Raw genomic sequence first — 21,867 nt, 5'->3', positions numbered from 1 at the left:
ACTTTCTTTTGCCTTTCTTTTTGATCAGTTCTTAGTATGGTTCCAGGCACACAGTAGGTGCTTAATAAATACTCATTAACTGATTGACTTTACTAGGTAAGTATTGATTTGAATTTGTTAATTTGGCATGAGGTGGTTGATCTAAGCCTCATTTTTTCCTAAGTTTTCCCAGAAGTTCTGTCAAATAGGAAATTGTTTCCTAGGTAATTTTTCAAATAATGGCTTTTTGAGTCCTATTTTTTGCTTCTTCCTTGTCTAGTCTTTATTTTTAAATACACAGTCTTTATTCACAAAAAATTTTATACCAGGACCAAACGGTTCTGATAATTTTTCTCTTATCATTTGAGGTCTGAAAGTACTATCACTCTTCAGTCCTACCTTTTTTCATTATTTTCCTTTATATTCTAGATCTCTTGTTCCTTTAAATGAAATCTGTCTAGCTCTGAATAGTATCCCTTTAGAATTTTGATTGGCATGTCACTCTATTGGTGAATTCACATAGGTAGTCTTTTCATTTTTATGTTTACACAGCCTAGCTATGAGCATTCAATAGTCTTCATGGAGATTGTGGGTGCTTTGCTAGGATGTGGTAGATTATTTTCATTTCATTTTATTTTGAATGTTATTGCATTCTGGATTTTGGTATTATATAAAAGTGCTGTTGATATATCATTTTATGTTGTAGACTGTAACTTTGTTCAAGCTATTCATTTTTAGTTTCTGATTACCTTTGATTTTCTAAGTAAATCATCATCCTAGTAGCAGATAAGGATGTTTTTGCTTCCTTTGTCTATTACTTTTTGTTGTTATTAGAATTTCTAGAGTTATGCCAGATAATGAGGAAGAGGCGTGCTTGACTTGTGTGTTTGTTGGTACAAAAGCATTTCCTCGTGGTATAATGCTGCGTTTTGGTTTTAGAGAGGTAATTGTCATTGAAAAAAAATTCCCTCTATGCCTGTATTTGGTAGTTTTTTTGCGTGCATGAGTGTTATAGAACAACCTTTGGCTAAGTAGCAGCTGTTGTCATAACCTCGTTCTCATTCTCCTTTTAGTCCTTCCTTTCTGTGCATGCGGGCCAGTTACCTGACCCCTCTGCTTCTCCACCTTCTCTTGCTGGTGACTTGAGTATTAAGTGAGCATCACAGTGCTAAATGTTCTTCCCCGGGTGGCGACTATTTGAAAGTTTCCTTTTGAGATGGGTTTTTAGTTGGGGCCTGCTATTTTGTACTACAGTATGACTTTAGGCAAGGTCCGGGTATAGCCTGGGGGAAGTAATTAATATTTATAATTTGTAATTTTATAATAATTTATAATATAGAATTTTATATAATATTTTAAAATTTATATATTATATGATATATAATATCATATATTATATATTATGTACTTAAAATGTATAATTTATAATAAGAGTTAATAATTTCCCTGCCTACTTCACAGGCAACCTTGGCCTGAAATAACCATTTGATGGATGTTTGGATTTCACTTATTAGGTGCTGGAAGTGCTTTGCTTGAGATACAAGGTTAGAATTGTTTGATTACACAAGACTGGGTGGAATCAGAAACTCTGTAGTCTGTTTTCTTAGGCTGGGAAAGGTGAACCCTTTTCAGAGTGTAGGTCCAGAGCTTAATTTTTTTTGCCGTTTATTCATTCATTCATCTATTCATTCATTCATTCATTCAGGCAGTTGGGGTTAAGTGACTTGTCCAGGGTCACGCAGCTAGTAAGTTTCAAGTGTTTAGTCTGAGGCCTGATTTGAACTCAGGTCTTTCTGACTTCAGGGCTGGTGCTCTATTCACTGCCCCACCTTGCTGCCCTATTTTTTTGCCTTTTAAGTAAAGCTGTGGCCTTCATTGATCTGATACAAGATTAATTCTTGTATGCTGTTATGTATCATAACTGTAAGAAAACCTTTTTCATAGGGTAGGCTTTTATATTCCAAAGAAGGGCTGGATTGAAAAACTAGTGACTGGTCTCCTGTGTCTTATTCTGGGACAGTCTCTCTAGGGGGAAGGCATCCTCCACCCCCTTTATTATTCATTTATTTTTTGGTTTCGAGTAATATTCTCTCCCTCCTCTCAATCCCTCCCCCACTCATTGAGAAGGCAAGCAATACCAAATCAATTATTCATGTGAAGTTATGCCAAACATTTTTGTATTAGCCATGTTGAGCCTCCCCCCCCCCAAAAAAAAAGAAAAAGAAAATAGAGAAAGTGCCTCAGTTGTATCAGTTTTCTCTCTGGAGGCAGGCAGCTTTTTTTTTTTTTTTAAATCATGATTCCTTTGAAACTGCCTTGTATCATTGTATTGATTGGAGTAGCCAGGTCTTTCACAGTGGGTCATCATTACAATATTGCTGTTGACTGTGCAATGTTCTCCTGGTTCTGCTCACTTCACTTTTTACCAGTCAACAGTTAATATATCTTCCCAGATTTTTCTGAAAGCATCCTGTTTGTCATTTCTTATAGTACCATAGTATTCTGTCAACAATCATATATATCACAGCTTGTTCAGCCATTCCCCGATTGATGGGCATCCCCTCAATTTCCAATTTTTTGCCATCACAGAAAAGCTGCTATAAATATTTTTGGTACATATAGATCTTTTCCCTTTTTCTTTGATCTCTATGGGATAAAGATCTAGTAGTGATATTGTTGGGTTAAAGAGGTTTGATAGCCCTTTGGCCATAGTTCCAAATTGCTGTATAGAATGGTTGGATCAGTTCACAACTCCACCAGCAATGTATTAATGTCTCAATTTTTCCACATCCCCTCCAGCATTTGTCATTTCCCTTTTCTGTCATATTAGCCAATCTGATAGGCGTGAGGTGGTACCTCAGAGTTTTTAAAATTTGTATTTCTCTAATCAGCAATGATTTACGATATTTTTTTGGTTTGTTTTATTTTTTATTTTTTTTGTGAGGCAATTGGGGTTAAGTGACTTGCCCAGAGTCACACAGCTAGTGAGTGTTATGTGTCTGAGGCTGGTTTTGAACTCAGGTCCTCCTGATTCCAGGGCTAGTGCTCTATCCACTGCACCACCTAGGTGCCCCTAGAACATTTTTTTAATGTGACTCTTGATATCTTTGATTTCTTCTGAAACTGCCTGAAACCACAGCTCTTGTTCTTTTAGTATCTTTGGGATGTTGGAATGCTGCTGGGTTTTGGGGTTTGCTTTCATACTTTTGTGTATAGGTCCATCTGTCAGCCTGAACATCTCTATATCTCTTCATCTCTGAGCTGTCATTATCCTCTGTCATGATATGGTATTCTATCTCCTTGTCCACGTGCGTGTTTCCTTTGACATCAGCATGGCCAGCTTTGCTCACCTTGGGTCTTTTCATTGCCCTTTGGGTTTTCTGTGGTTATAATTCTTCTGAGATCATAGTTTTCTAGTCTTTGTAACCATATTAATAGTATCAACAAGAGCTTTGCAACAATGAATAGTTTGGAATTGTTGAAAGCATCCATTTCCTAAATGCGTTCCAACCTGATCTGTTTATCTTTTATTCAAATGTGGGCACCTAAGATCGTGTTCATCTGCAGTGTTGGTTCTAAATACACTTATTGATAAGACTAATTTGACAGGCTGTTTGTCATCTGGGTAAGATATTATCTACTTTGTTCTTTTATTAGATTGATTTTTTTAATGCGTTATTGTGGATTTCATTGTGGGAGCTTTTGGTCTTTGCAGGTAATTCAGTGTCCTGTGACTGAAGCATTTGTAGAGCTTTACCATCAATAGGAAATTCTTGACTTGTTTATCTTGGACATGAGGCAGCTAGGTAGTCCAGTGGATGGAATGTTAGATTTGGAGTTGGAAGACCTAAGTTTGAATTCTGACTCTGGCACTTACTGAGTGACTGGACAAGACATTTTATCTCTCAGTTTCAGTTTCCTTATTTGTAAAATGGGGATGGGATAATAGCATCTGTTTCACAGGGTTGTGCCAATAAAACGACACAACATATGTAAAGTTCTTTGCAAACTTTATTTTTCTTTTTTCTTTTTTTTTTTTTGGCTAGGCAGTGGGGTTAAGTGACTTGCCCAGGGTCACACAGCAGGTATTATGTGTCTGAGGTCACATTTGAACTCAGGTCCTCCTGACTCCAAGGCTGGTGCTCTATCCACTGCGCCGCCTAGCTGCCCCTTTTGCAAAATTTAAGCACTGTTACAGGCTAGCTGTTATTATTATTAGTGCATGATGCTAGCAAAAATACCTTAGTTTCACATGAGAGTCTTTGTTCATGGATAATAATAGTGGACATTCATATAGTGTTGATTATATGCCAGGCACTGTGTTATGCCTTTTACAGGTAGGTATCTCATTTGATCCTTACATTAACCTTTGGAGGTAGGTGCTTCTGTTATCCCCATTTTACATATGAGTAAACTGAAGCAAACAGGTTAAGTGACTTATTCAGGGTCACAAAGCTATAAATGTCTGAGGCCAGATTTGAGCTTGTGTCTTTCTGATTCCAGACCATTTTATAGATGATGAAACTGACAAGATAAGTCACTTGCTGTAGTAATAAGTGGCAGAATCAGGCTTTGAACCCAGGTTCCTTGACTCCAAATCCACCATTCTTTTTACTAACTCACACTGCCTTATCTAGGCATGATGTGTCAAGGTTCTGAATTGAGGTGGTGGCAGTGAGAATTTGGCAAGGAAGCCAGAGACAAATCCAGCAAGCACCACTAGTCCTTATCATTGCTTTGGATCTGGAGGAAGAAGGAAAAACTAAAGAGGAATCTTAAGATTTGTCTTAAGAGAATGTATTTCGTGTGAGAGAATGTTGGGATCATTGATGGATTTCCAGAAATCCTGGTTTGTTTGAGGAAAAGAAGAGAGGGATGGATGAACTCCTGGACCCATGGGCATGTAATAAAGCAACCACTTGGAACTATCAAGGCAGGTTACATATGGAACTTAAGTTTGCAGGTGTAGTCAGAGCTGGAGGTGTAGATTTGGGTGACAGAGCCTGAGAGAACACACCAGACAGGAAATGAATGTAAAGTAATGGGAGCAGAGCCATGGACATGGAACCTTGGTGAGTCCTGGGATTTATTCCTTGGGAAGAGGAAGAACTAGAGAAGGAGTTACAAGTGGCAGTTAGAAAGATAGGAAGAGGATCAAGATTAGGGGAGTGATACAGAAGCAAGAAAAAAACTAAAAAGGGAAGATTTTCAGAGATATTCAGCTCTGCTGGAGCAAGTAAGAAAAATAAAGGAAAAAGCCATTTGATTTGGGTGAGGTGCCAGACAGCAGGTGCACATTGCTAATAATAATAATAGTCATTATAACTTAAGATGGGCACGTTGGTGGGACAGGCAGTACTTTTCTCTGGCATACTTTCTTCTGTTAATCCACTTTAAAGACTGTCAGTCTCATGGTAAAAGATGGTTGAATAAAATGATCCTTTTTTTTTTTCCCCCCTTGTAGGACAAACATCATGATGCTGCTCATGAAATCATTGAGACCATTCGGTAAGCATTTAGTATTCTATCTGTTGGAAAATCTATGTTTTTCCTCTCATGTCAGGATACGTATGAAGAGGAATCTGTTTACACAGTGATGAGTTAATCACATTTTTATGACCCCAAGCTCTGCTGACTCTCTATGCTTACTCACAGATAGCTGATTCAGATTATTGCGTAATACATTTGGCTTCATTTCATACTGGCAGAGAGATGTTTAAAAAAAGAAAGCTAGATTACTGTCAAGTTAACCTAATCTACATTTGTAGATACTTCCATTTAAACATCTTAGTTCCTTATGGGATCGACTCTTTCTCCCTGTCTTTCCATAGTCCTGCTTTAAAAATTTTTTCCCTCCCTGTTTACTGTTAGAAAACCTTTAGGCTCCTCTGTTTGTTGAACTTTCTCTTGGGCTTGTTCAAGACTATAGCAGTGGAGTTGGTATAGTCAAAAGGTGTCTTGGGCCGCTTGTTACTAAGCATGGGCGTGGCCATAATTACTGGAATGTACCTTAGCAGATATTTTATTACAGAAAGTTGGGGAGAAGAGGGTACATAGTAAGAATAAGAAAAAGATGTGGGCAGAATAGTGTTTCTTTTAAACAATCATGTTGGTTTCCATAGTATCACTTTCTGTCAAAAGTCATGGACACAACAGAAAAAACACAGGCATCCCTCAGGAGACAGTGCTATGGCCATGTGATTATTTTCTGTTTTGAGCTGTAGTTTTCTTGCTCTATATGTTGTACCCACTAGATTTTAGAGGGGGCACAAATAATTGCCATCTGAAATAGGACAAAACTGTACCTGAGCTATCAATATTGTTTCTGCTATACATTTCTTTACCTTTTTTTGGGGGGGGGTGTGATGTGTGTGGTGGTGTAGACTGTTTCCCTATCTCACTCAGTCTGAAAGTGCAATGGCCTTTGGTGACCCCAACTCCGCTTCTGATTGGCATGGAAGCCTTTAGCTGCTCCATTGCTGACCTAGGTCTTTTCATCTGTTCTTAGGTAGCCTGCTTCCTGGGACCTCTTGCGTCCTGGGGCTCACCATAGTGGTGTGGGCATCTAATCAACTAAAGCCCTAGTACAGCTTATAACTCAGGTGGTCCACCATCTTTAGCTTCCTTAGTAGCAAGGATGACGGGCACGTGTTCCATCACACCTTGCCCATTACCTTACTCTGTAGGAGTTTGCATTGTGTCTATGTACTGAATTGCTTTTGCTGAACAAAAAGATTGTATATGAAATTGTGTACTTGTGTTATGTACAGCTTTTTTTTTTAAAGTACATATTAAACTTAACAAGGTAGTATCAATCAACAAGCATTTCTCCTTCAGGCCCTGTGTTACATACACTGGCCATACATTTGTAAAGAATGAAACAGTGGCCATTCTGAAGGAGATTATATTCTGTTGGGGAGGCAAAGAATTGCCCTGTTTTTGTCCCTTTGTTTTAAAATGTAATATTTTCCTTTTTTTTCCTTCTGTATTAGTACTATACCCCACTCCCCCAATAGAAGCTCTCTCTTCTACACCTTTGTTACAAGAGAGGCTTCTGTAATAAACATAATGAAGCAAAACAGATGCATCCTTCGACCGTGTTTAAAAAGTGTACTTCTTCCAGGTGAGAGGCAAGCTTTGTCATCCACCTTCCAGTCAGCATTGGTTACTGTTGATCATTGCTCTGTGTTCTGCTCATTTTCTTCTCTATCACCTCATAAGTTTTTGCAACAGTATTCTTTTACATTCATGTACCATTTTGTTCAGTCTTTTCCTAATTAATGGACACCTATTTTATTTCCAGTTCTTCACTACCACAGCAGATACTGCTGTGGAGATTGTCTTTGACCACAGGTAGATGACCACACTTGGTATTTCTGGGTCAGTAAAGTGATTTTTCTAAGTGTGGTTCTAAATTACTTTCCAAAATTGTTTTCACACTTCCCTGGTAGTATGCCTGTCTGTGGCCTTGTTCAGTTAACATCTTCCTTGTTTGTCATCTTCACCTGTTTGATATGAGGTACTATAACCTCAGTTACTTAAATTTTTGTTTCTCTGATTAGTGATTTCAAGTATTTTTTTGTATGGTTATTGATGATTGTGTTTCTTTGAAATCCTTATAGCACTTATTGTGGGAGAATAGCTCTTGATGTAAGGAAATATATGGCAATTTTTTTTTTTTTGGCTAGGCAATGGGGTTAAGTGACTTGCCCAGGGTCACACAGCTAGTGAGTGTTATGTGTCTGAGGGAGCATTTGAACTCGGGTCCTCCTGAATCCAAGGCCAATGCTCTATCCACTGCGCCACCTAGCTGCCCCACTTTTTTTTTTCCTTTGTGATGCCACCAGGTTGTGACTTGTCCAGAGTCACATAGCTAGTAAGTGTCAAATGTCTGGGGTCAAATTTGAATTCAGATCCTCCTGACTCCAGAGATCGTGCACTGTCCTCCGTACCACCTAGCCACCCCTCTTAATTGTGCTTCTAATTCTTTACTATGATGTTGCTTATTTGTAAAAGCTTTTAGATTTTTATTTACTAATAATCTCTATTCATTGTTCAGAATTCTCCCTTTTGCCATAGTTATTAGGAAAAGTACCTGTTAAAAAATAAAAGAAAATACGACATGACTATATTTAGGGCATGTATCTTTGGAATTTTTGGTATATGGTTTTAAGAAGTTGATCTAAGCCTAATTTCTCTCACACTGCTACTATGATTGCTTCTTGGTCTTTTTTACCTAATTTATTTGATTAAGCACCTTTTTATTTTTTAAACACTACTAAATAGTTTTGGTTACTGCTTTGTGTATGACTTGATATATGGCACATTTTCAGTCCGCTTGGTCTTTTTCGTTGGCCCCTCACTGATTTTTCACACTAATAAATTAAAGGTGACCGTTAACTATAACGTATCAAAGTGAAGCCTAGTAGCAAGGTGGCCTGCGCAGAGAGGGGAGGTGGGCTTCAAGATGACCACTGTGCTGAACCTTCATGAAGGGAGCGGCTTGTTTACTGCTCTGTAGCCTGGTTTCTTGGAACTGGTAGCTCCGTAATGCTGTGTAGAGAAGAAATAAATCTGCGCTTCAGAAAGCATGGAGGTGGTTCACTCATCTCTCTGTCTTCCCCACCAGCTCTTAACGTGCTGAGAGTCTTAGTGTTGATAAATGCCATATGTGCGTGTCTTCTGGCCTACCAGAAGTTGCAGAAGTTCTGTGGTCATGAATCCTCTGCTTTCTTTAATCTACATACAGATTTTTCTTGTTTGTGTAAATAGAGGCAGAGGGGAGTAGAGCCCTTGCAGCCTGCTTCAGCCTGCTTCATGGGAAGCTTGGATTGTATTGTGGGTTACAGTTGCAGAGCACTGTAATATGTGTCACCTCATTTTGTCTTCTCCATGACACTGGAGAAGTGTATGTAGCATAGGTATTACAATTTCCCTTTTGTGGTAAACTGAGGCACATTAAATCTGATTGAACAGCAAGTCAATTACAGCTTTGTGCTGCTGGGTGGAAGCAAATCTTTGGCCTCGGTGGTTGCTGGTTTTTCCCCAGTAAGTTGTGCTGTGAGTTTGATCTAGTAATTTTCCCTTTTCCCTCATGTACGCTTCCTTTGTTAAATAAGGGCTGGACTGGAGATCTCAGTGGTAAGGGAGCTGCCAGGTGAGGAAACCTATTATTGTGGACCAGAATTTTTGAGGCTTAGAGATTGCCTAGCCACTTGGAGAGGAGGTAGATTTTTGTCAAATAGTGAGTTCTTAACCCAGAAGCTGGAACCTCTGGATTTATCAAACAAATTACTGCAGTCGTTTACTGCTGTTTCTTGTGTACCTATTCCACTGATCCAGCACTCTATTTCTTAGCCAGTACCAAGTGATTTTGATGATTGCTGATACAGAATACAGTTTTAGACCTGGTACAGCTAGGCCACTGTCCCTTGCATTTTTTTTTTCATTAATTCCTTGATATTCTTAATCTTTTGTTCTTCCAGATGAGTTTTGTTATAATTTTTTTCTAGCTCTATAAAATAAATTTTTGGTAGTTTTGGTATGGCACAATTTAGGTAAAACTGTCATTTTTATTATATTAGTTCAACATACCCATAAGCAATTGTTATTTTTTCAATTGTTTAGATCTAACTTTGTGTGAAAAGTGTTTTGTATATAGCTCCTGGGTTTATCTTGGCAGGCAAACCCCCAAATATTTTATATTGTCTACAGTTATTTTGAATAGAATTCTCTTTCTATCTATTGCTGCTGGGTAATATATAGGAATGCTAATGATTTATGTGGGCTTATTTTGTATCCTGTAATTTTGTTAAAGTTGTTAATTCAAGTAGTTTTTTAGTTGATTCTCTAGGATTCTCGAGTATACCATCATAGCATCTGCAGAGTGAGTTTTATTTCTTCATTGCCTATTCTAATTCTTTCAATTTCCTTTTCTTATTGCTAAAGCTAACATTTCTAGCACAATATTAAATAATAGTGGGGATAATGGGCCTCCTTGTTTCACCCCTTATCTTGTTGGGAAAGCTTTTAGCTTATCCCCATTACATGTAATACTTGCTGATGGTTTTAGATATGTTACTTATCATTTTAAGGAAAACTCCATTTATTCCTATGCTCTCTAGTGTTTTTACTTTGGCTGAAGCGTAATATATTCTGCTCCAGCCTTTTGCCTTTACTCCGTGTGTATTTCTCTGCTTAAAATGTGTTTCTTCTAAACAACATATTGTAGGATTCTGGTTTTAATCCACTCTGCTATCCTCATGCGTTTTATGGGAGAGTTCATTCCATTCACATTCAGTTATGCTTACTGTGTATATCCTTCTGTCCTTTTTCCCCACTCATTATACTTTTCTCTCTCTTTTCACCCTGCCCCTCCTTACCAGTGTTTTGCTTCTGACCACCATCTCCCTCAACCTGCCCTTCCTTCTATCAGCCCCCTCTTCCCTTTTGGACTTCTTCATGTGATATAGTTTACTCTTTTGCTTTCCTCTTCTCCCAGTACAGTCCTTTTTTTCATCCCTTAATTTTTTTTCCTATCATCACATCAGTCAACTAATACCCAGACCCTCTGTTGGTGTGTACTCCTTCTAACTGCCCTAATAGAGATAGAGTTCTCAAGAGTTAAAAGTATCATCTTCCTGTGTAGGAATGTAAACAGTTAACCTTATTGAATAACATGTTTTTTTTTCCTTCCTGTTTACCTTTTTATGCTTCTTTTGAGTCTTGTATTTGAAGATCAGATTTTCTGTTCAGTTCTGGTCTTCTTATCAGGAAAGTTTGAAAGTCCCCTATTTCATTGAATGTCGATCTTTTCCCCTGAAAGATCATGCACGGTTTTGCTGAGTAGTTGATTTTTGCTTGTAATCTAAGCTCCTTTGTGTTCAAGAATATCACATTCCAAGCTCTCAGATCCTTTAATGTTGAAGCTACTAAGTCCTGTGTAGTCCTGACTGTGTCTCCTTAATATCTGAATTGTTTCTTTCTGGCTGTTTATACTCATTTTCAGTTCCCTACATGTGGAAATGTTTGTGTTTTGTCAAGTTCATAGTAAAAGAAAATTTAAAAGTTTTACAGTGATATTTAAGATTTAGAAGTCTTCATTGTATAAATATTCTTTTTTTTTTCTTTTTTTTCTTTTTGGTAAGGTAGTCGGGATTAGTGACTTACTTGCCCAGGGTCACACAGCTAGGAAGTGTCAAGTGTCTGAGGTCTTCCTGACTCCAAGGCCAGAGCTTTATTCACTGTGCCACCTAGTTGCCCCATATAGATACTCTTAAGAACATTTTGTAAATTGCTGTGGTATTTAGGTTTTTTTGGCATCACATTTTACCATCCTTCTACCAATATCTTGGGGCTTGCTTAAAAAATCATTAGGACTAGTAGCTGTTTTGAAATAATTATAGAAAACTGAAATTTGTGTGGGAGAAAAAATTAACTATATCTTAGCAAATCAGGATTCTCATAGTTTAAAAAACTGACATGTGCCTTGTCAACAAAATGACATTTTTTTCCCCCAAAAGTCTCAGCATCTTGATTTGATGTTTTAAAAGGGTAAACTCCTTTTATTGACTAATGAATTTTTTCTTTAGGCACATATATTTACTATGCTTATCTCAAGTGCTCCTTTCCAACTTACACCCACACTCTCTTAGAAGATATATTCTCCTGGTAACAGTTACTGTCTGTTGACAGAATGGAGGACTGTGTCTAACTTTCAGGGTATGATACTAAAATTGAGTGCTGTAACTGACTAGAGCTTTGTTGCTGCTCCATGTTGTCTTAGAATTTATAGCATTGTAGTCACTTCTCTCATCGTTTAATTCAGTCTCTATCACTTCATAAGTTTCCCTGTTTCTTAGGATTTTTTATATTTGCTATTCCCGTTGCTTTATTTCATTCATGTGCCATGATTTGTTCAGCAATTCTGTATTCATTGGACACAAAATTGTTTCCTGTCTTTTATCACAAATGATGCTGCTGGGAAGATTATGTACATACCTATTCTGGCTTTCAGTAACGTCCTTAGGATACAGGCCCAGTCCTTGAATCTCTGACTAACATTTCCTAAGAGCAAATATTGATTTGTCAACTTTCAGACACCTTCTAATGGATTCTTTGAGTGTGTTCAGTTTATCATAAGTTATAAGTAACTCATATTTGCACTGATAATTGATGTCAATAGACATGGTGCCTAAGATAACATGAACACATTAGATTTTCTCTGTGGTTTTTCCTGACTTGGAGGTTTAAAGGATTGCAAATGCTTTCTTAGCAGTCAGTGTCCCGCTCATTTGAGCCCTTGCCCTAAAGAAACAGTATCTTTGCTTTTTTGCTGACAAAAAAGAAATGGAGCAAATTACTTACACTGAATTAATTTCTACCATTTACTCCTTACTCTCCCCCTTCCTGGTGTAGCTCTTTGAGTCATCTCTGTTTTCCTAATTATAGCTTTCTTAAGTCCCCTTCATTTTTTTTATCCTTATTCCTTTTGCTTGCCCTTGTCCCAGTCAGGGATTAGAGTAGGAGATTGGTATGTCTCTTACATTATAATTTTCAAGTCCTACTAATTAATTAGTTTTAGCCCTTTGGAAAAAGTCGTCCCCCCCCCCCCCACTGTCTTCCTGTCCACCCAAATGCCTTGGCACATAGTAATCCTTCAAATGTTGCATTGACAGACTTATTGCCTCTACTTAAGTGTCTTTATGATCTCGTGGGAACTCAGCGTATTTGCCACTTCCTAATTATAACCCATTTAGGTTCTCTTATTTATTGTGTGGAAAGCTTGTCCTTATCTTTCCATTGACTGACCTTGAGCTTTGCTGGTTTCCAGTAACCAGCCTAGCTAAGTAGAGTCGAATTACCTTAAATTTAACTTTTAGATGATTGTTCTTTTAGCTATAGCAACCCATGTATCAAAGTTGCTAAGCTATAAATGGTGTTATTAATGTAACATGAACACACTTATTTGGTCCAGAATGTCCATGCCAGTGATTCTGCAGGTATATATTTTAAGTAGTCCTCATCCTCGTGTTTTTCCTTTGTTTTCAAATTTTATTACTTGGGGGGAGGGCAGTGGCGGCTAGGCACTGATGTTAAGTGGCTTGAGACCAGGGTCGCACAGCTAGTAACTGTTATGTGTCTGAGGCCAAATTTGAATTCAGGTCCTCCTGACTCCAGGGCCGGTGCTCTATCCACTATGCCACCTAGTTGCCCCACTTATTTTAACATTAAAAAATTTTGAGTTCCAAATTCTCACCCCACCCCTTCCTCACCTATTAAGTTCATGTTTTCTTAATAGATTTTTATTACTGCCTTTTGCTTTTACATTACCTAGATTTCCCTCTTTTCCCTCTTCTAGTTCTAGAGAGCCCTCCTTCATAATAATTTTTTTTCATTATTTATGTATTTATTTATTTTTTGGTGAGGCAGTTGGAGTTAAGTGACTTGCCCACACAGCTAGTAAGTGTTATGTGTCGGAGGCTGGATATGAGCTCAGGTCCTCTTGACTCCAGGGCCGGTGCCGTATGCACTTTGCCACCTAGCTGCCCCGATAGTTTGTTTTCCAAAAGGAGAAAGAAGTGGGAAACAAAACCAGCCAAGTTTACCAGCATAGCAGATCCTTATCTTACTGTAAATTTGTCAGACAGGACTTGGGCTGAATTGTTAGGCACTTTGCTTGCTGTTCTTTCCTGAAATAATCAAAGCTTCCCTCTACAAGGCATGATGTGTAATATATATACTCTGCTTACTCTGGCTTCTTTTGTGCTTCAGATGGGTCTGCGAAGAAATACCGGATCTCAAGCTTGCCATGGAAAATTATGTTTTAATTGACTATGATACCAAAAGGTAAGCTGCATGATCTATGTTTTCCACTGCACATTGAGGACGGACTGAGTGCTTTGTGCCACAGCAGCCTGTAATGAGTTATCCATGGATGCTTCCAGGGCAGGGGCAGCTCTCCTTATCTTTGTGTCTCTGACATTCTTTGGGTAGGAGATGGGTAAAAGAAAGACTGGCAGAGGTGGACAGATTAAGGACATAACTGGAAATGACCTAGTGAGTGACCTGTTATCTATGGGAATTACTCAGCAACAATAGTCAGCATCTCCCAATGGGTGGTGGCCAGAAGTGGGGTTTGATCTGGCTCTGAGTCTTCTGGAAGCATCACCCCAGAAACCCCTTTTTAGAAGGAACTTCTCGCATTGGGTAAGCAGTTGCTTTTGTGGTGCTGCTGCCACCACCAGATGCCAGAAAAACTTTAACCTGTGAGAACACTAACTTTTCACGTGTCTAAAGTCCTTAATGATTTCCAGAGGACTTTTCTTACAACCACGCTGGGAGGAGGATCATAGGGTAATAATAAATGGCATATATATAGTGCTCATGAGCTTGCCAAGTACCTTGTATTTATTACCTCTTGAGTCTCAGATACAACAACCCTGTGGGGAGGGTCCTCCAGATTTTATTATTCACATGTTACAGATGAGGAAACAGAGGCTCAGATGTTAAGAAAGGAAGTGCCTGTGGTCAGCAAGTGTCATTGTCAGGTTTTCCTGACTCCTTTTTCCATATCCTGTCTTCCTTGCTGCTAGTTAAAATTTAGACCTGGCAGGAACCTTCGAGAGATCATGTAAGTCCAGCCTTCTCTGAGTGGTGAAGGTCAGGAAATCCCACAAAGGAGTCACATACAGAAGATACAGGGATTAGAGTCAGGGAGACCTTAATATCACTTTGGCCTCAGGCACTTACTAGCTGCGTAACCCTGGACAAGTCACTTAACCTGTTTGCTTTCATCCATTGGAGAAAGAAATGGCAAACCCCTGCAGTGTCTTTGCCAGGAAAATCCCATGGACAGTATTGACAGGCTCATGAGGTCACGAAGGGTCAGACAGAACTGAACTTTAGGGATCAGAGCCGTGTTTTATTTGGATGTAGGTCCTAAGGCTTGAAATCCATCAGAGCAAGTAGTAGTAGACTCAGTTTCTCTCAGAATGTACCTCCAATGAGTGGCAGTAGCACAGGGTCTAGAACATAGTAAGGGCTTAGTAAATGCATGGGCAGATAGGTGATCCAACAGATGAAGTACCAGGCCTGGATTCAGGAAGGTCTGAATTCAAATCCAGTTTGGTGACAGCTGGAGTGTGGTGACCTCTATTAAGCGGATAGAGCCAGGCCTCCTATTTTTGCACTGGATTGCTCTGCTGTGTCATTTGCGAGAGCAAGTCCCCAAATCTGGGGTTTTAGAAATAGTTTTTAGGAGGAAATTTATTTGGTCCAGAAAGGAGGTATGATTTGTTTCCTGCAGGCTCTGGAAGGTTTATGTTATTATGGGATTTAGACAGTGTTACTTACACAGGTACAACATGTAAAGCAGCTAAGCAGTTTTGCCAGAAGTCAATTTGAAAGCAAGGTAGAGATAGATAGAAGTAAATGTAAATATTCAATAAACTTTGGGCAAAACCAAATATAAGTAAGGGGAACCCTAAACGCAGGCTTGGCTGGGCCCAAAATAAGATCTGGGTGGTGGAAACCCAAAACAAGAATGTTTTGGGTGAATCCAGGACCTGGGGGAGACCAGAATTCATCTTAGCCATCCCTTGCATTGCTGGAGAGTTACTTTAGAGGCCAGGGAGACATTCTGGATTTAAATAAGTTCTGGTTAGATTTAAATAGTATAACGATAAGTTTTCTGAACAATGTAATATATGGCATTTAATAATACACAGTATTCATACTTATTCTTTGAACTAGCAGAAAGGTACTTTATTTGTGAAGATGTACTTGATGAACAATTATTGTGAGCCTGCTGCCTCCAGGAAGCTTTGTGCTGAGGGAGATTCGAAGTTTATAGAAGAAATGACCTTCTGCCATATTGAGTTCAGAGACAAACACTTTTCTATAACATACAATATTATGTTGGTCAACAAACATTTATTTATGAAGAGCGCTGACTGTGTGCTCGGCACATGGAGAGGAGAGCTCTGGTGTTTGGAAAGTGACTTCATCAGCTGAGCGGGTTGAGGTGGTACCGTGGGAGGTTCGAAGAAGAGCTTCTGTGGTGAATAGTAGAGTAGTAGAGGGAGTAGAGGACAGCCTTGTTACAATGAGGGCCTCTTTTTTGTGAGACTGTTTTTTCCCTCTCTAGCCTACTTTAGCATCAGATAAACAGAATTGGAGGGGCATGGTGGAAGTAGTCCATAGTTGGGGTTTGCTTAAAGTGTGATTGGTGAGATAAGATAGAGGAGGCAAAGTGTTTTTGTGTGTGCATTTTGAGAATTGGGAGAAAATGCTATGTCAAGTCTCAGGCTCATGATTGTTAACATAAATTACAGCTTCTGTAGAGAAGGACACTAGGAAGGGTTGGATGTAATGTTATAGCAGAGGGAAAATTTTAATAGAGAATGAAAATGGGAGGGGCCTGTCTCTGGAATGTCTTTCTGGAACTTTTTATTTCTTATTGGGAAGCAGAGAAGCAGATATTTGTTTCACGTGCTTCTGTGGTAGCTCTTGGCATGTATGAAATTGATATAGGGGCTAGCTAAACAAAACTGGGAGTGCTTCATTGGCAAAGTGCGGTACTCTCGTGATGCCCTGGCTTACTCTGGAAGAGAGAGGCCAGTCTGATTCTGTATATCCAGGTTTCATTTGACAGTGTTCTGGGCTCCCTTTCTCACCTTCTGAAGAGAAGTCTTAGTTCTTGGTTTGCTGCTTATGGCTACATCAAACCACTTGATAAATTTACAGGGTTCTTCGTTTTGTTCTTTTTATCAGTCAGATCAGTTTGCCATCAGACATTGGAATCTTTTCTTCTGTTTCCTTCCTCTTTCCTCTTTATATTAAAATGACTCATTTTGAATTTTAAACATCATTTTCCCAGGACAAACCAGTTTTGAAAATAGCCTTTTTTGTCTTTACCTTTAGCCTGGGTAACGTGAAAGAAAATCACTGATTTCTGTCTTGAATTTAAATGTCTTGGAAATTCAGATCTTGCCCTCCTCTATTTTGACCTACCTTGTGTTTAGAAATGCTAGTACCGAACTAGGTGGTTTACATGTTCATCGTCTACTGACTAGAGAGCTGGCTTTGTATTGAATTCTGGCTTTTTGTTATTTATTTGGCACTTTCAAGGTTGTAAAGCCCTTTGCAGAAAATTCTTTTTTTAACCTTGCAAAAACCCTGTGTCAAAAGTGCTTTTTTGGTTGTCATTTCTTTGGTGTAGAAGTAGAAGCAAAGCAGGGTTGGGGCTGGGAGGAGGAGCGCCTTCTCGTGCCTCCTCTTTGGGGGGCCGTGCTTGTTCACCTCTGTTTCAGGGTGGCTCTTTCATCTGCTTAGTTCTGGTCGTCCTGTATGTTGTGTTCTTGGCTCTGCTTGCTTCAGTGTGTGTAGAGCTCTCTTTGTAATCATAGTTTCTTGTACTCTTTTGGTCTGTAAGCATTTATTTGTTGTTGGTCAGTCATATCTAACTCCTCTTCTTCCTTACCTCATTTGGAGTTTCCTTGGCAAAAATACTGGAGTGGTTTGCCATGTCCTTCTCCAGCTCATTCTCCAAAGGCAAACAGGCTTAAGTGACTTGCCCAGGGTCACATAGCTAGTAAGTGTCCTAGGCTGGACTTGAATCCAGATCTTCCTGATTCCAGGCCTGGTAATTCCACCTGCTGTACCACCTATCTTCCCATGCATTTATTAAGCCCGCACTGTGTTCTAGACCCTGTGCTAAGCACTGAAGATACAAGGAAAGGCAGAAGGCACTCCCTGCCCTCAAGGAACTCGCCATGTAACGGGGGAGACCTCAAACAAAGGAGTGTGTACTGACAAGCTACATCCTGGATAAAGAGGATACAATGGGGAGAAGACACTAGAATTAAGAGGGCTTGGGAAAGGTAGAAGATGGATTTTTGGATGGTATTGGAAGGAAACGAGGGAAGCTAGGAGACGGAGATAAGGAGGGAGAACACTCCGGGTATGAAAGTGCCCAGGGTCTAGCGATTTTGAGGAATGGCAAGGAGCCCGTTATCATTGTATTGAAGAGCATGTGGGGGTCGGAGGTAGAGGGTATAAGGTGTAGGAGGTTATGAAATGCTTTGAACTCCAAGCAGAGGATTTTTTAATTTGATCCTGGAGGTGATAGGAATGCACAGGGAGAGGGAGCTGAGTATGGGGATGACACGGTCAGACCTGGGCTTTAGGAAAATCACTTTGGCAGCTGAATGCAGCGATTGCACTAGAGGAGCAGCAGGGGCAGAGGGGAGAAAGGGGCATGGTCAAGACGATGCAACAGCTTGGACATGGGGGTGATGAGAGAGAACGAGGAGCTCAGGAAGAATCCTAGGTTGTGAGCCTGAGGCCCTGGGAGGGAGGGTGAAGGGTATTACCCTCTCCAGTAGTAGGGAAATATAGAATAGAGGAGGATTTAGGGGGAAAGATAACATTCAGTTTTGGACGTGTTGAGTTGTAAGATGTCAATTGGACATCTACTATAAGATGTCTAAAAGGCAGTTGGAAGGCATCTACTTTGTTTTCATTTCCTTGATACTGGGAAAAAAAATGCTGCTATGTACATTCTGGTTACGTGTAGAGTTGTTTTTTTTTTAAATATCAGTGACTTCCTAGTGTTTGCCTAACCAAGGAATCTCTGGGGAAAAGGGCTTGGACAATTTAGCTACTTTATTGCATGATTTCAAGTTGTTTAATATATGAGTCTCTATTTAATAAGAACCTTTGGGAAAATTGGAAAGCAGTCTGGCAGAAATTAGGCTTAGACCAACATCTTATACCATGTTGTACAAAAATTCAAAGTAGATCTGTGACCTGAATATTTGAGATCATATTGTTTAAAATTAGAAGCAGATCATTTACCTTTCAAAGCTATTAATGGATTAAATCTTAACCAAAATGAGGTAGGTATAGAAGCAACTCCAAAAGATGTAAATAAAATAGTACTTGTTTGTTTACTCTTGGCTGATTCTTTGTGACCCTATTTGGGGTTTTCTTGGCAAAGATGTTGGAGTTGTTTGCCATTTCATTTGATAGATGAGGAATCTGAAGCAAATAGGATTGAGTGATGAGCCAGGGTCACACAGGTAGTGTCTGAGGCTGGATTTGAACGTAGGAACGTGAGTCTTCTTGACTCTGTCCATTGCGCTATCTAGCTATCCAAAATAACAATTGCCAGCCCTTAAAATGCCTTGCAGACTTTAAAGGCAACTCGGCAGTAACAACAGCCTGCATAAATCTGGTATTTGAAGCCATAGAACATGTCAGGTGGAAAGGGAAAAGGAACCAAGATTTAGTCTTAGGAAAAAACCCTCCTGAAGGAATGATCATAACAGGCAGCATGGATATAACTTATTTCATTTGATCCTCACACTAGGAGGTAGGTCCTGTTCTCATCACCATTTTATACATGGAGAGGATTGGGGCAGATGGCAGCAGGGCCAGCTTTGAGCTCTGGTCCTTTGCTGTCTCCACTGTGCCCCTGGCTGCCTTTATTTAAAAAGATGCTTTTCAATGAAAATCGTCTGAGTACACAATGCACCCATGACAAGAGGGGAAGTATTTGAATAGTTTTATAAAAAATCTTCCCATCAAATTTCTTAGATAAGGTTTGGTATCCCATATAGACAACTACCAGATACATGTAAGATCAAACGCCATCCTCCAGGAGAGGAGTGGTCAGAGGATAGCAACAGTGCCCAAAGTAAGAGTTGCAGACTTTTAGTCACATGAAGGAGTGGTCCAGGTCACTAATGATCAGTTACTCTTGAAGCAACTTGCCTCCTGTATTGTGAAAGGCTGTTGAGGAGGGCGGAGGAGGTGCCAAACAAGGCTGGAGGGCAAATCTGCTTGTGTGTTGGATTTTGTTTTTTAGATGAGCCCCGGGTCTGTGATTTCTTGTGTGGGTAGATCCCTCGAACTTAGTCTGTGTTTTTTAAGCCGATGCCTCTTTTATATATTTTAGTTGGACAGTTGCCTGGGTCCCTGAGATGTGAAGTGACTTGCCCATGGTCCCACAACTACTTTGCTGAGGCAAATCCTGTGGGGCCACCTGGGTTCCAGCCATCAGCTCTGGCAAGCCTTCCAGGACAACCATTCATTAATTCATTCAACAAACCTTACGTTGAACTGAATAAAAAGTAGAATGGTGAGGAGTCAGAAAAAATTGGAGGTTAAAAGAGGAAATGGAATTACGTAGTCATAGAGCTCAGTCATAGGGAGATAAGGTAGTAGGATTAACTTGAGTGTGCAGTATTTTGTCATGTGCATTATAGAGGTGCAAAACCTAGTTTTCTATGAGGTCTGGGGAAGGCAACTTGCTTTTGAGAGGAATGGTGGTTTCAACAGACTTGGGACTTCTGCCCTACTTCTGACATTTACTTGGTGAGCCTAGGAGTGTATCACTTATCTTCTTTGGGCCTCTATTTTCTTACCTGTAAAATGGAGACAATACCCATTGTAAAGAACATGTTTTGTATTTTTGTTTGTCTGCCTCTTCACTGTGTAAACTCCTTGTGGGTAGGGGTCATGTAATTTTCTTGGTTTTGTGTTTTGTATTTGTATTCCTAGCCCGGAGCTTAGGTCTTGGCACACAGTAAGCACTTAATAAGGATTTCTTTAATGGAATTTGGAATTTGGAAAAATGAGTTTCTCTCTCGGATCCCAGATGGAATGGTGATCCCCCCCCCATGATTGGATGGCCTGTATCTGAGCCTGATCTACCTCATTTGGGGGTATCCCTGTGTCTTAGTGATGCAGCTGGTGCCAAGGTTCTGCTGAGCCAGAGGCGGCAGCATCTCACCATGGCCCCTCTGGTGAGGGCTCGCTCGCAGCCGCCTCTTATGGTAGCTGCTGTGCTTCAGCACGTTGTTTCTCTGCCAAATTGCATCTTTTACCAATTAGTGGAAACCAAACCTTGACCTTTAGCTGTCAGGGGAGGGAGAGATTCTTCATAACCAGAAGATCAAAAGTGACTGTCAGAAAACCTAAGCCCACCTTGCCAGGACTGTTCATTGTAGGTCTGAAGATAGAGATGTCTGCTCTGTGGAGTAATGGGGAAAGGGCTGGATTTGCAGGCCAGTCACCTAGTCATTTACTTAACTGGATATATCTGTGATATACTTTCTGGTAGAATACACTTTCCTTGAGTAGGAATTATTCCTTTTGCCATTCTATCTTCAGGGCCTGGCAGAGTGGTTTGCCCCATGGAAGTGTTTGACTGAATGTGGAATTGAATTGAACTTTACCAGCCCCACTCACACAGGCCCTTTAAATCCTAGTTTTACCTTGGAAGAGATAATGAGAGATCAAATTTAAGATGCTGTGTAATCAAGAAGGTTGTTGTTGAAGAAACCAGGATGTCATTTTTCTTTTCTTGGGCGTTTTCAAACTTATTAGCCAACACAATTTGTGTGTTTTTCTTGTCATTTTACTTCATTGTATTATTTCAGGAGACCTACTCCTTTACTTTGTAAAAGTTGGGACGGGGAAAGATTTGACTTTGAAAATGGATGAACTTTTGAGCTCCTTGTTTTTGCTTTTTTGGCCTAAAAGCCTGGATCATTCCTAGGATCTGCTAACCTTGATTCTGAGTCTTTCCTAGGTGATACTGGTTCTGTTAATGGTTTATTTTGAATTGTTAAGTGATAATGAAACTTCACTTTTTTCAGCTTTGAAAGCATGCAGAGACTCTGTGACAAGTACAACCGAGCCATCGATAGCATTCATCAACTGGTAAGTATCAACTTTTGTTATGCCCCTGGTTTTGTGCTAGCTGGGAGTTTTCAAGTTTTCCTTCTTTGAAATGCCTTCCTAATTTGCTCTTAGCATCAGTTCCTCATTTTTCTTCATTCTGGGATAATGGTGATAGTGACAGTACTCACCTCTTATCAT

General features: G+C 39.7%; 1 protein-coding gene across 5 annotated transcripts in view; it reads left to right on the top strand.

The window, feature by feature from the left end:
- The window catches only part of DOT1L (DOT1 like histone lysine methyltransferase), a 114,989-nt gene that overhangs the window by 19,753 nt on the left and 73,369 nt on the right, over nucleotides 1-21,867 (top strand). For 4 of the 5 annotated variants that reach the window (XM_021009103.2, XM_021009102.2, XM_021009098.2 and 1 more), the window contains exons 2-4: nucleotides 5,444-5,487; nucleotides 13,753-13,827; nucleotides 21,645-21,708. In XM_021009103.2, coding sequence (XP_020864762.1) covers nucleotides 5,444-5,487; nucleotides 13,753-13,827; nucleotides 21,645-21,708 — 183 coding nt within the window. The remainder of the gene's footprint in view (nucleotides 1-5,443; nucleotides 5,488-13,752; nucleotides 13,828-21,644; nucleotides 21,709-21,867) is intronic. The other variant, XM_021009100.2, reaches the window with a different exon arrangement.

This window comes from Phascolarctos cinereus, unplaced genomic scaffold, assembly GCF_003287225.1.
Source record: "Phascolarctos cinereus isolate Bilbo 61053 unplaced genomic scaffold, phaCin_HiC Scaffold_4;HRSCAF=312, whole genome shotgun sequence".
In the NCBI taxonomy this organism is placed as follows: Eukaryota; Metazoa; Chordata; class Mammalia; order Diprotodontia; family Phascolarctidae; genus Phascolarctos; species Phascolarctos cinereus.
Note: the sequence above shows the minus strand (reverse complement) of the source record. Positions and strands in the feature narration are given on the sequence as shown.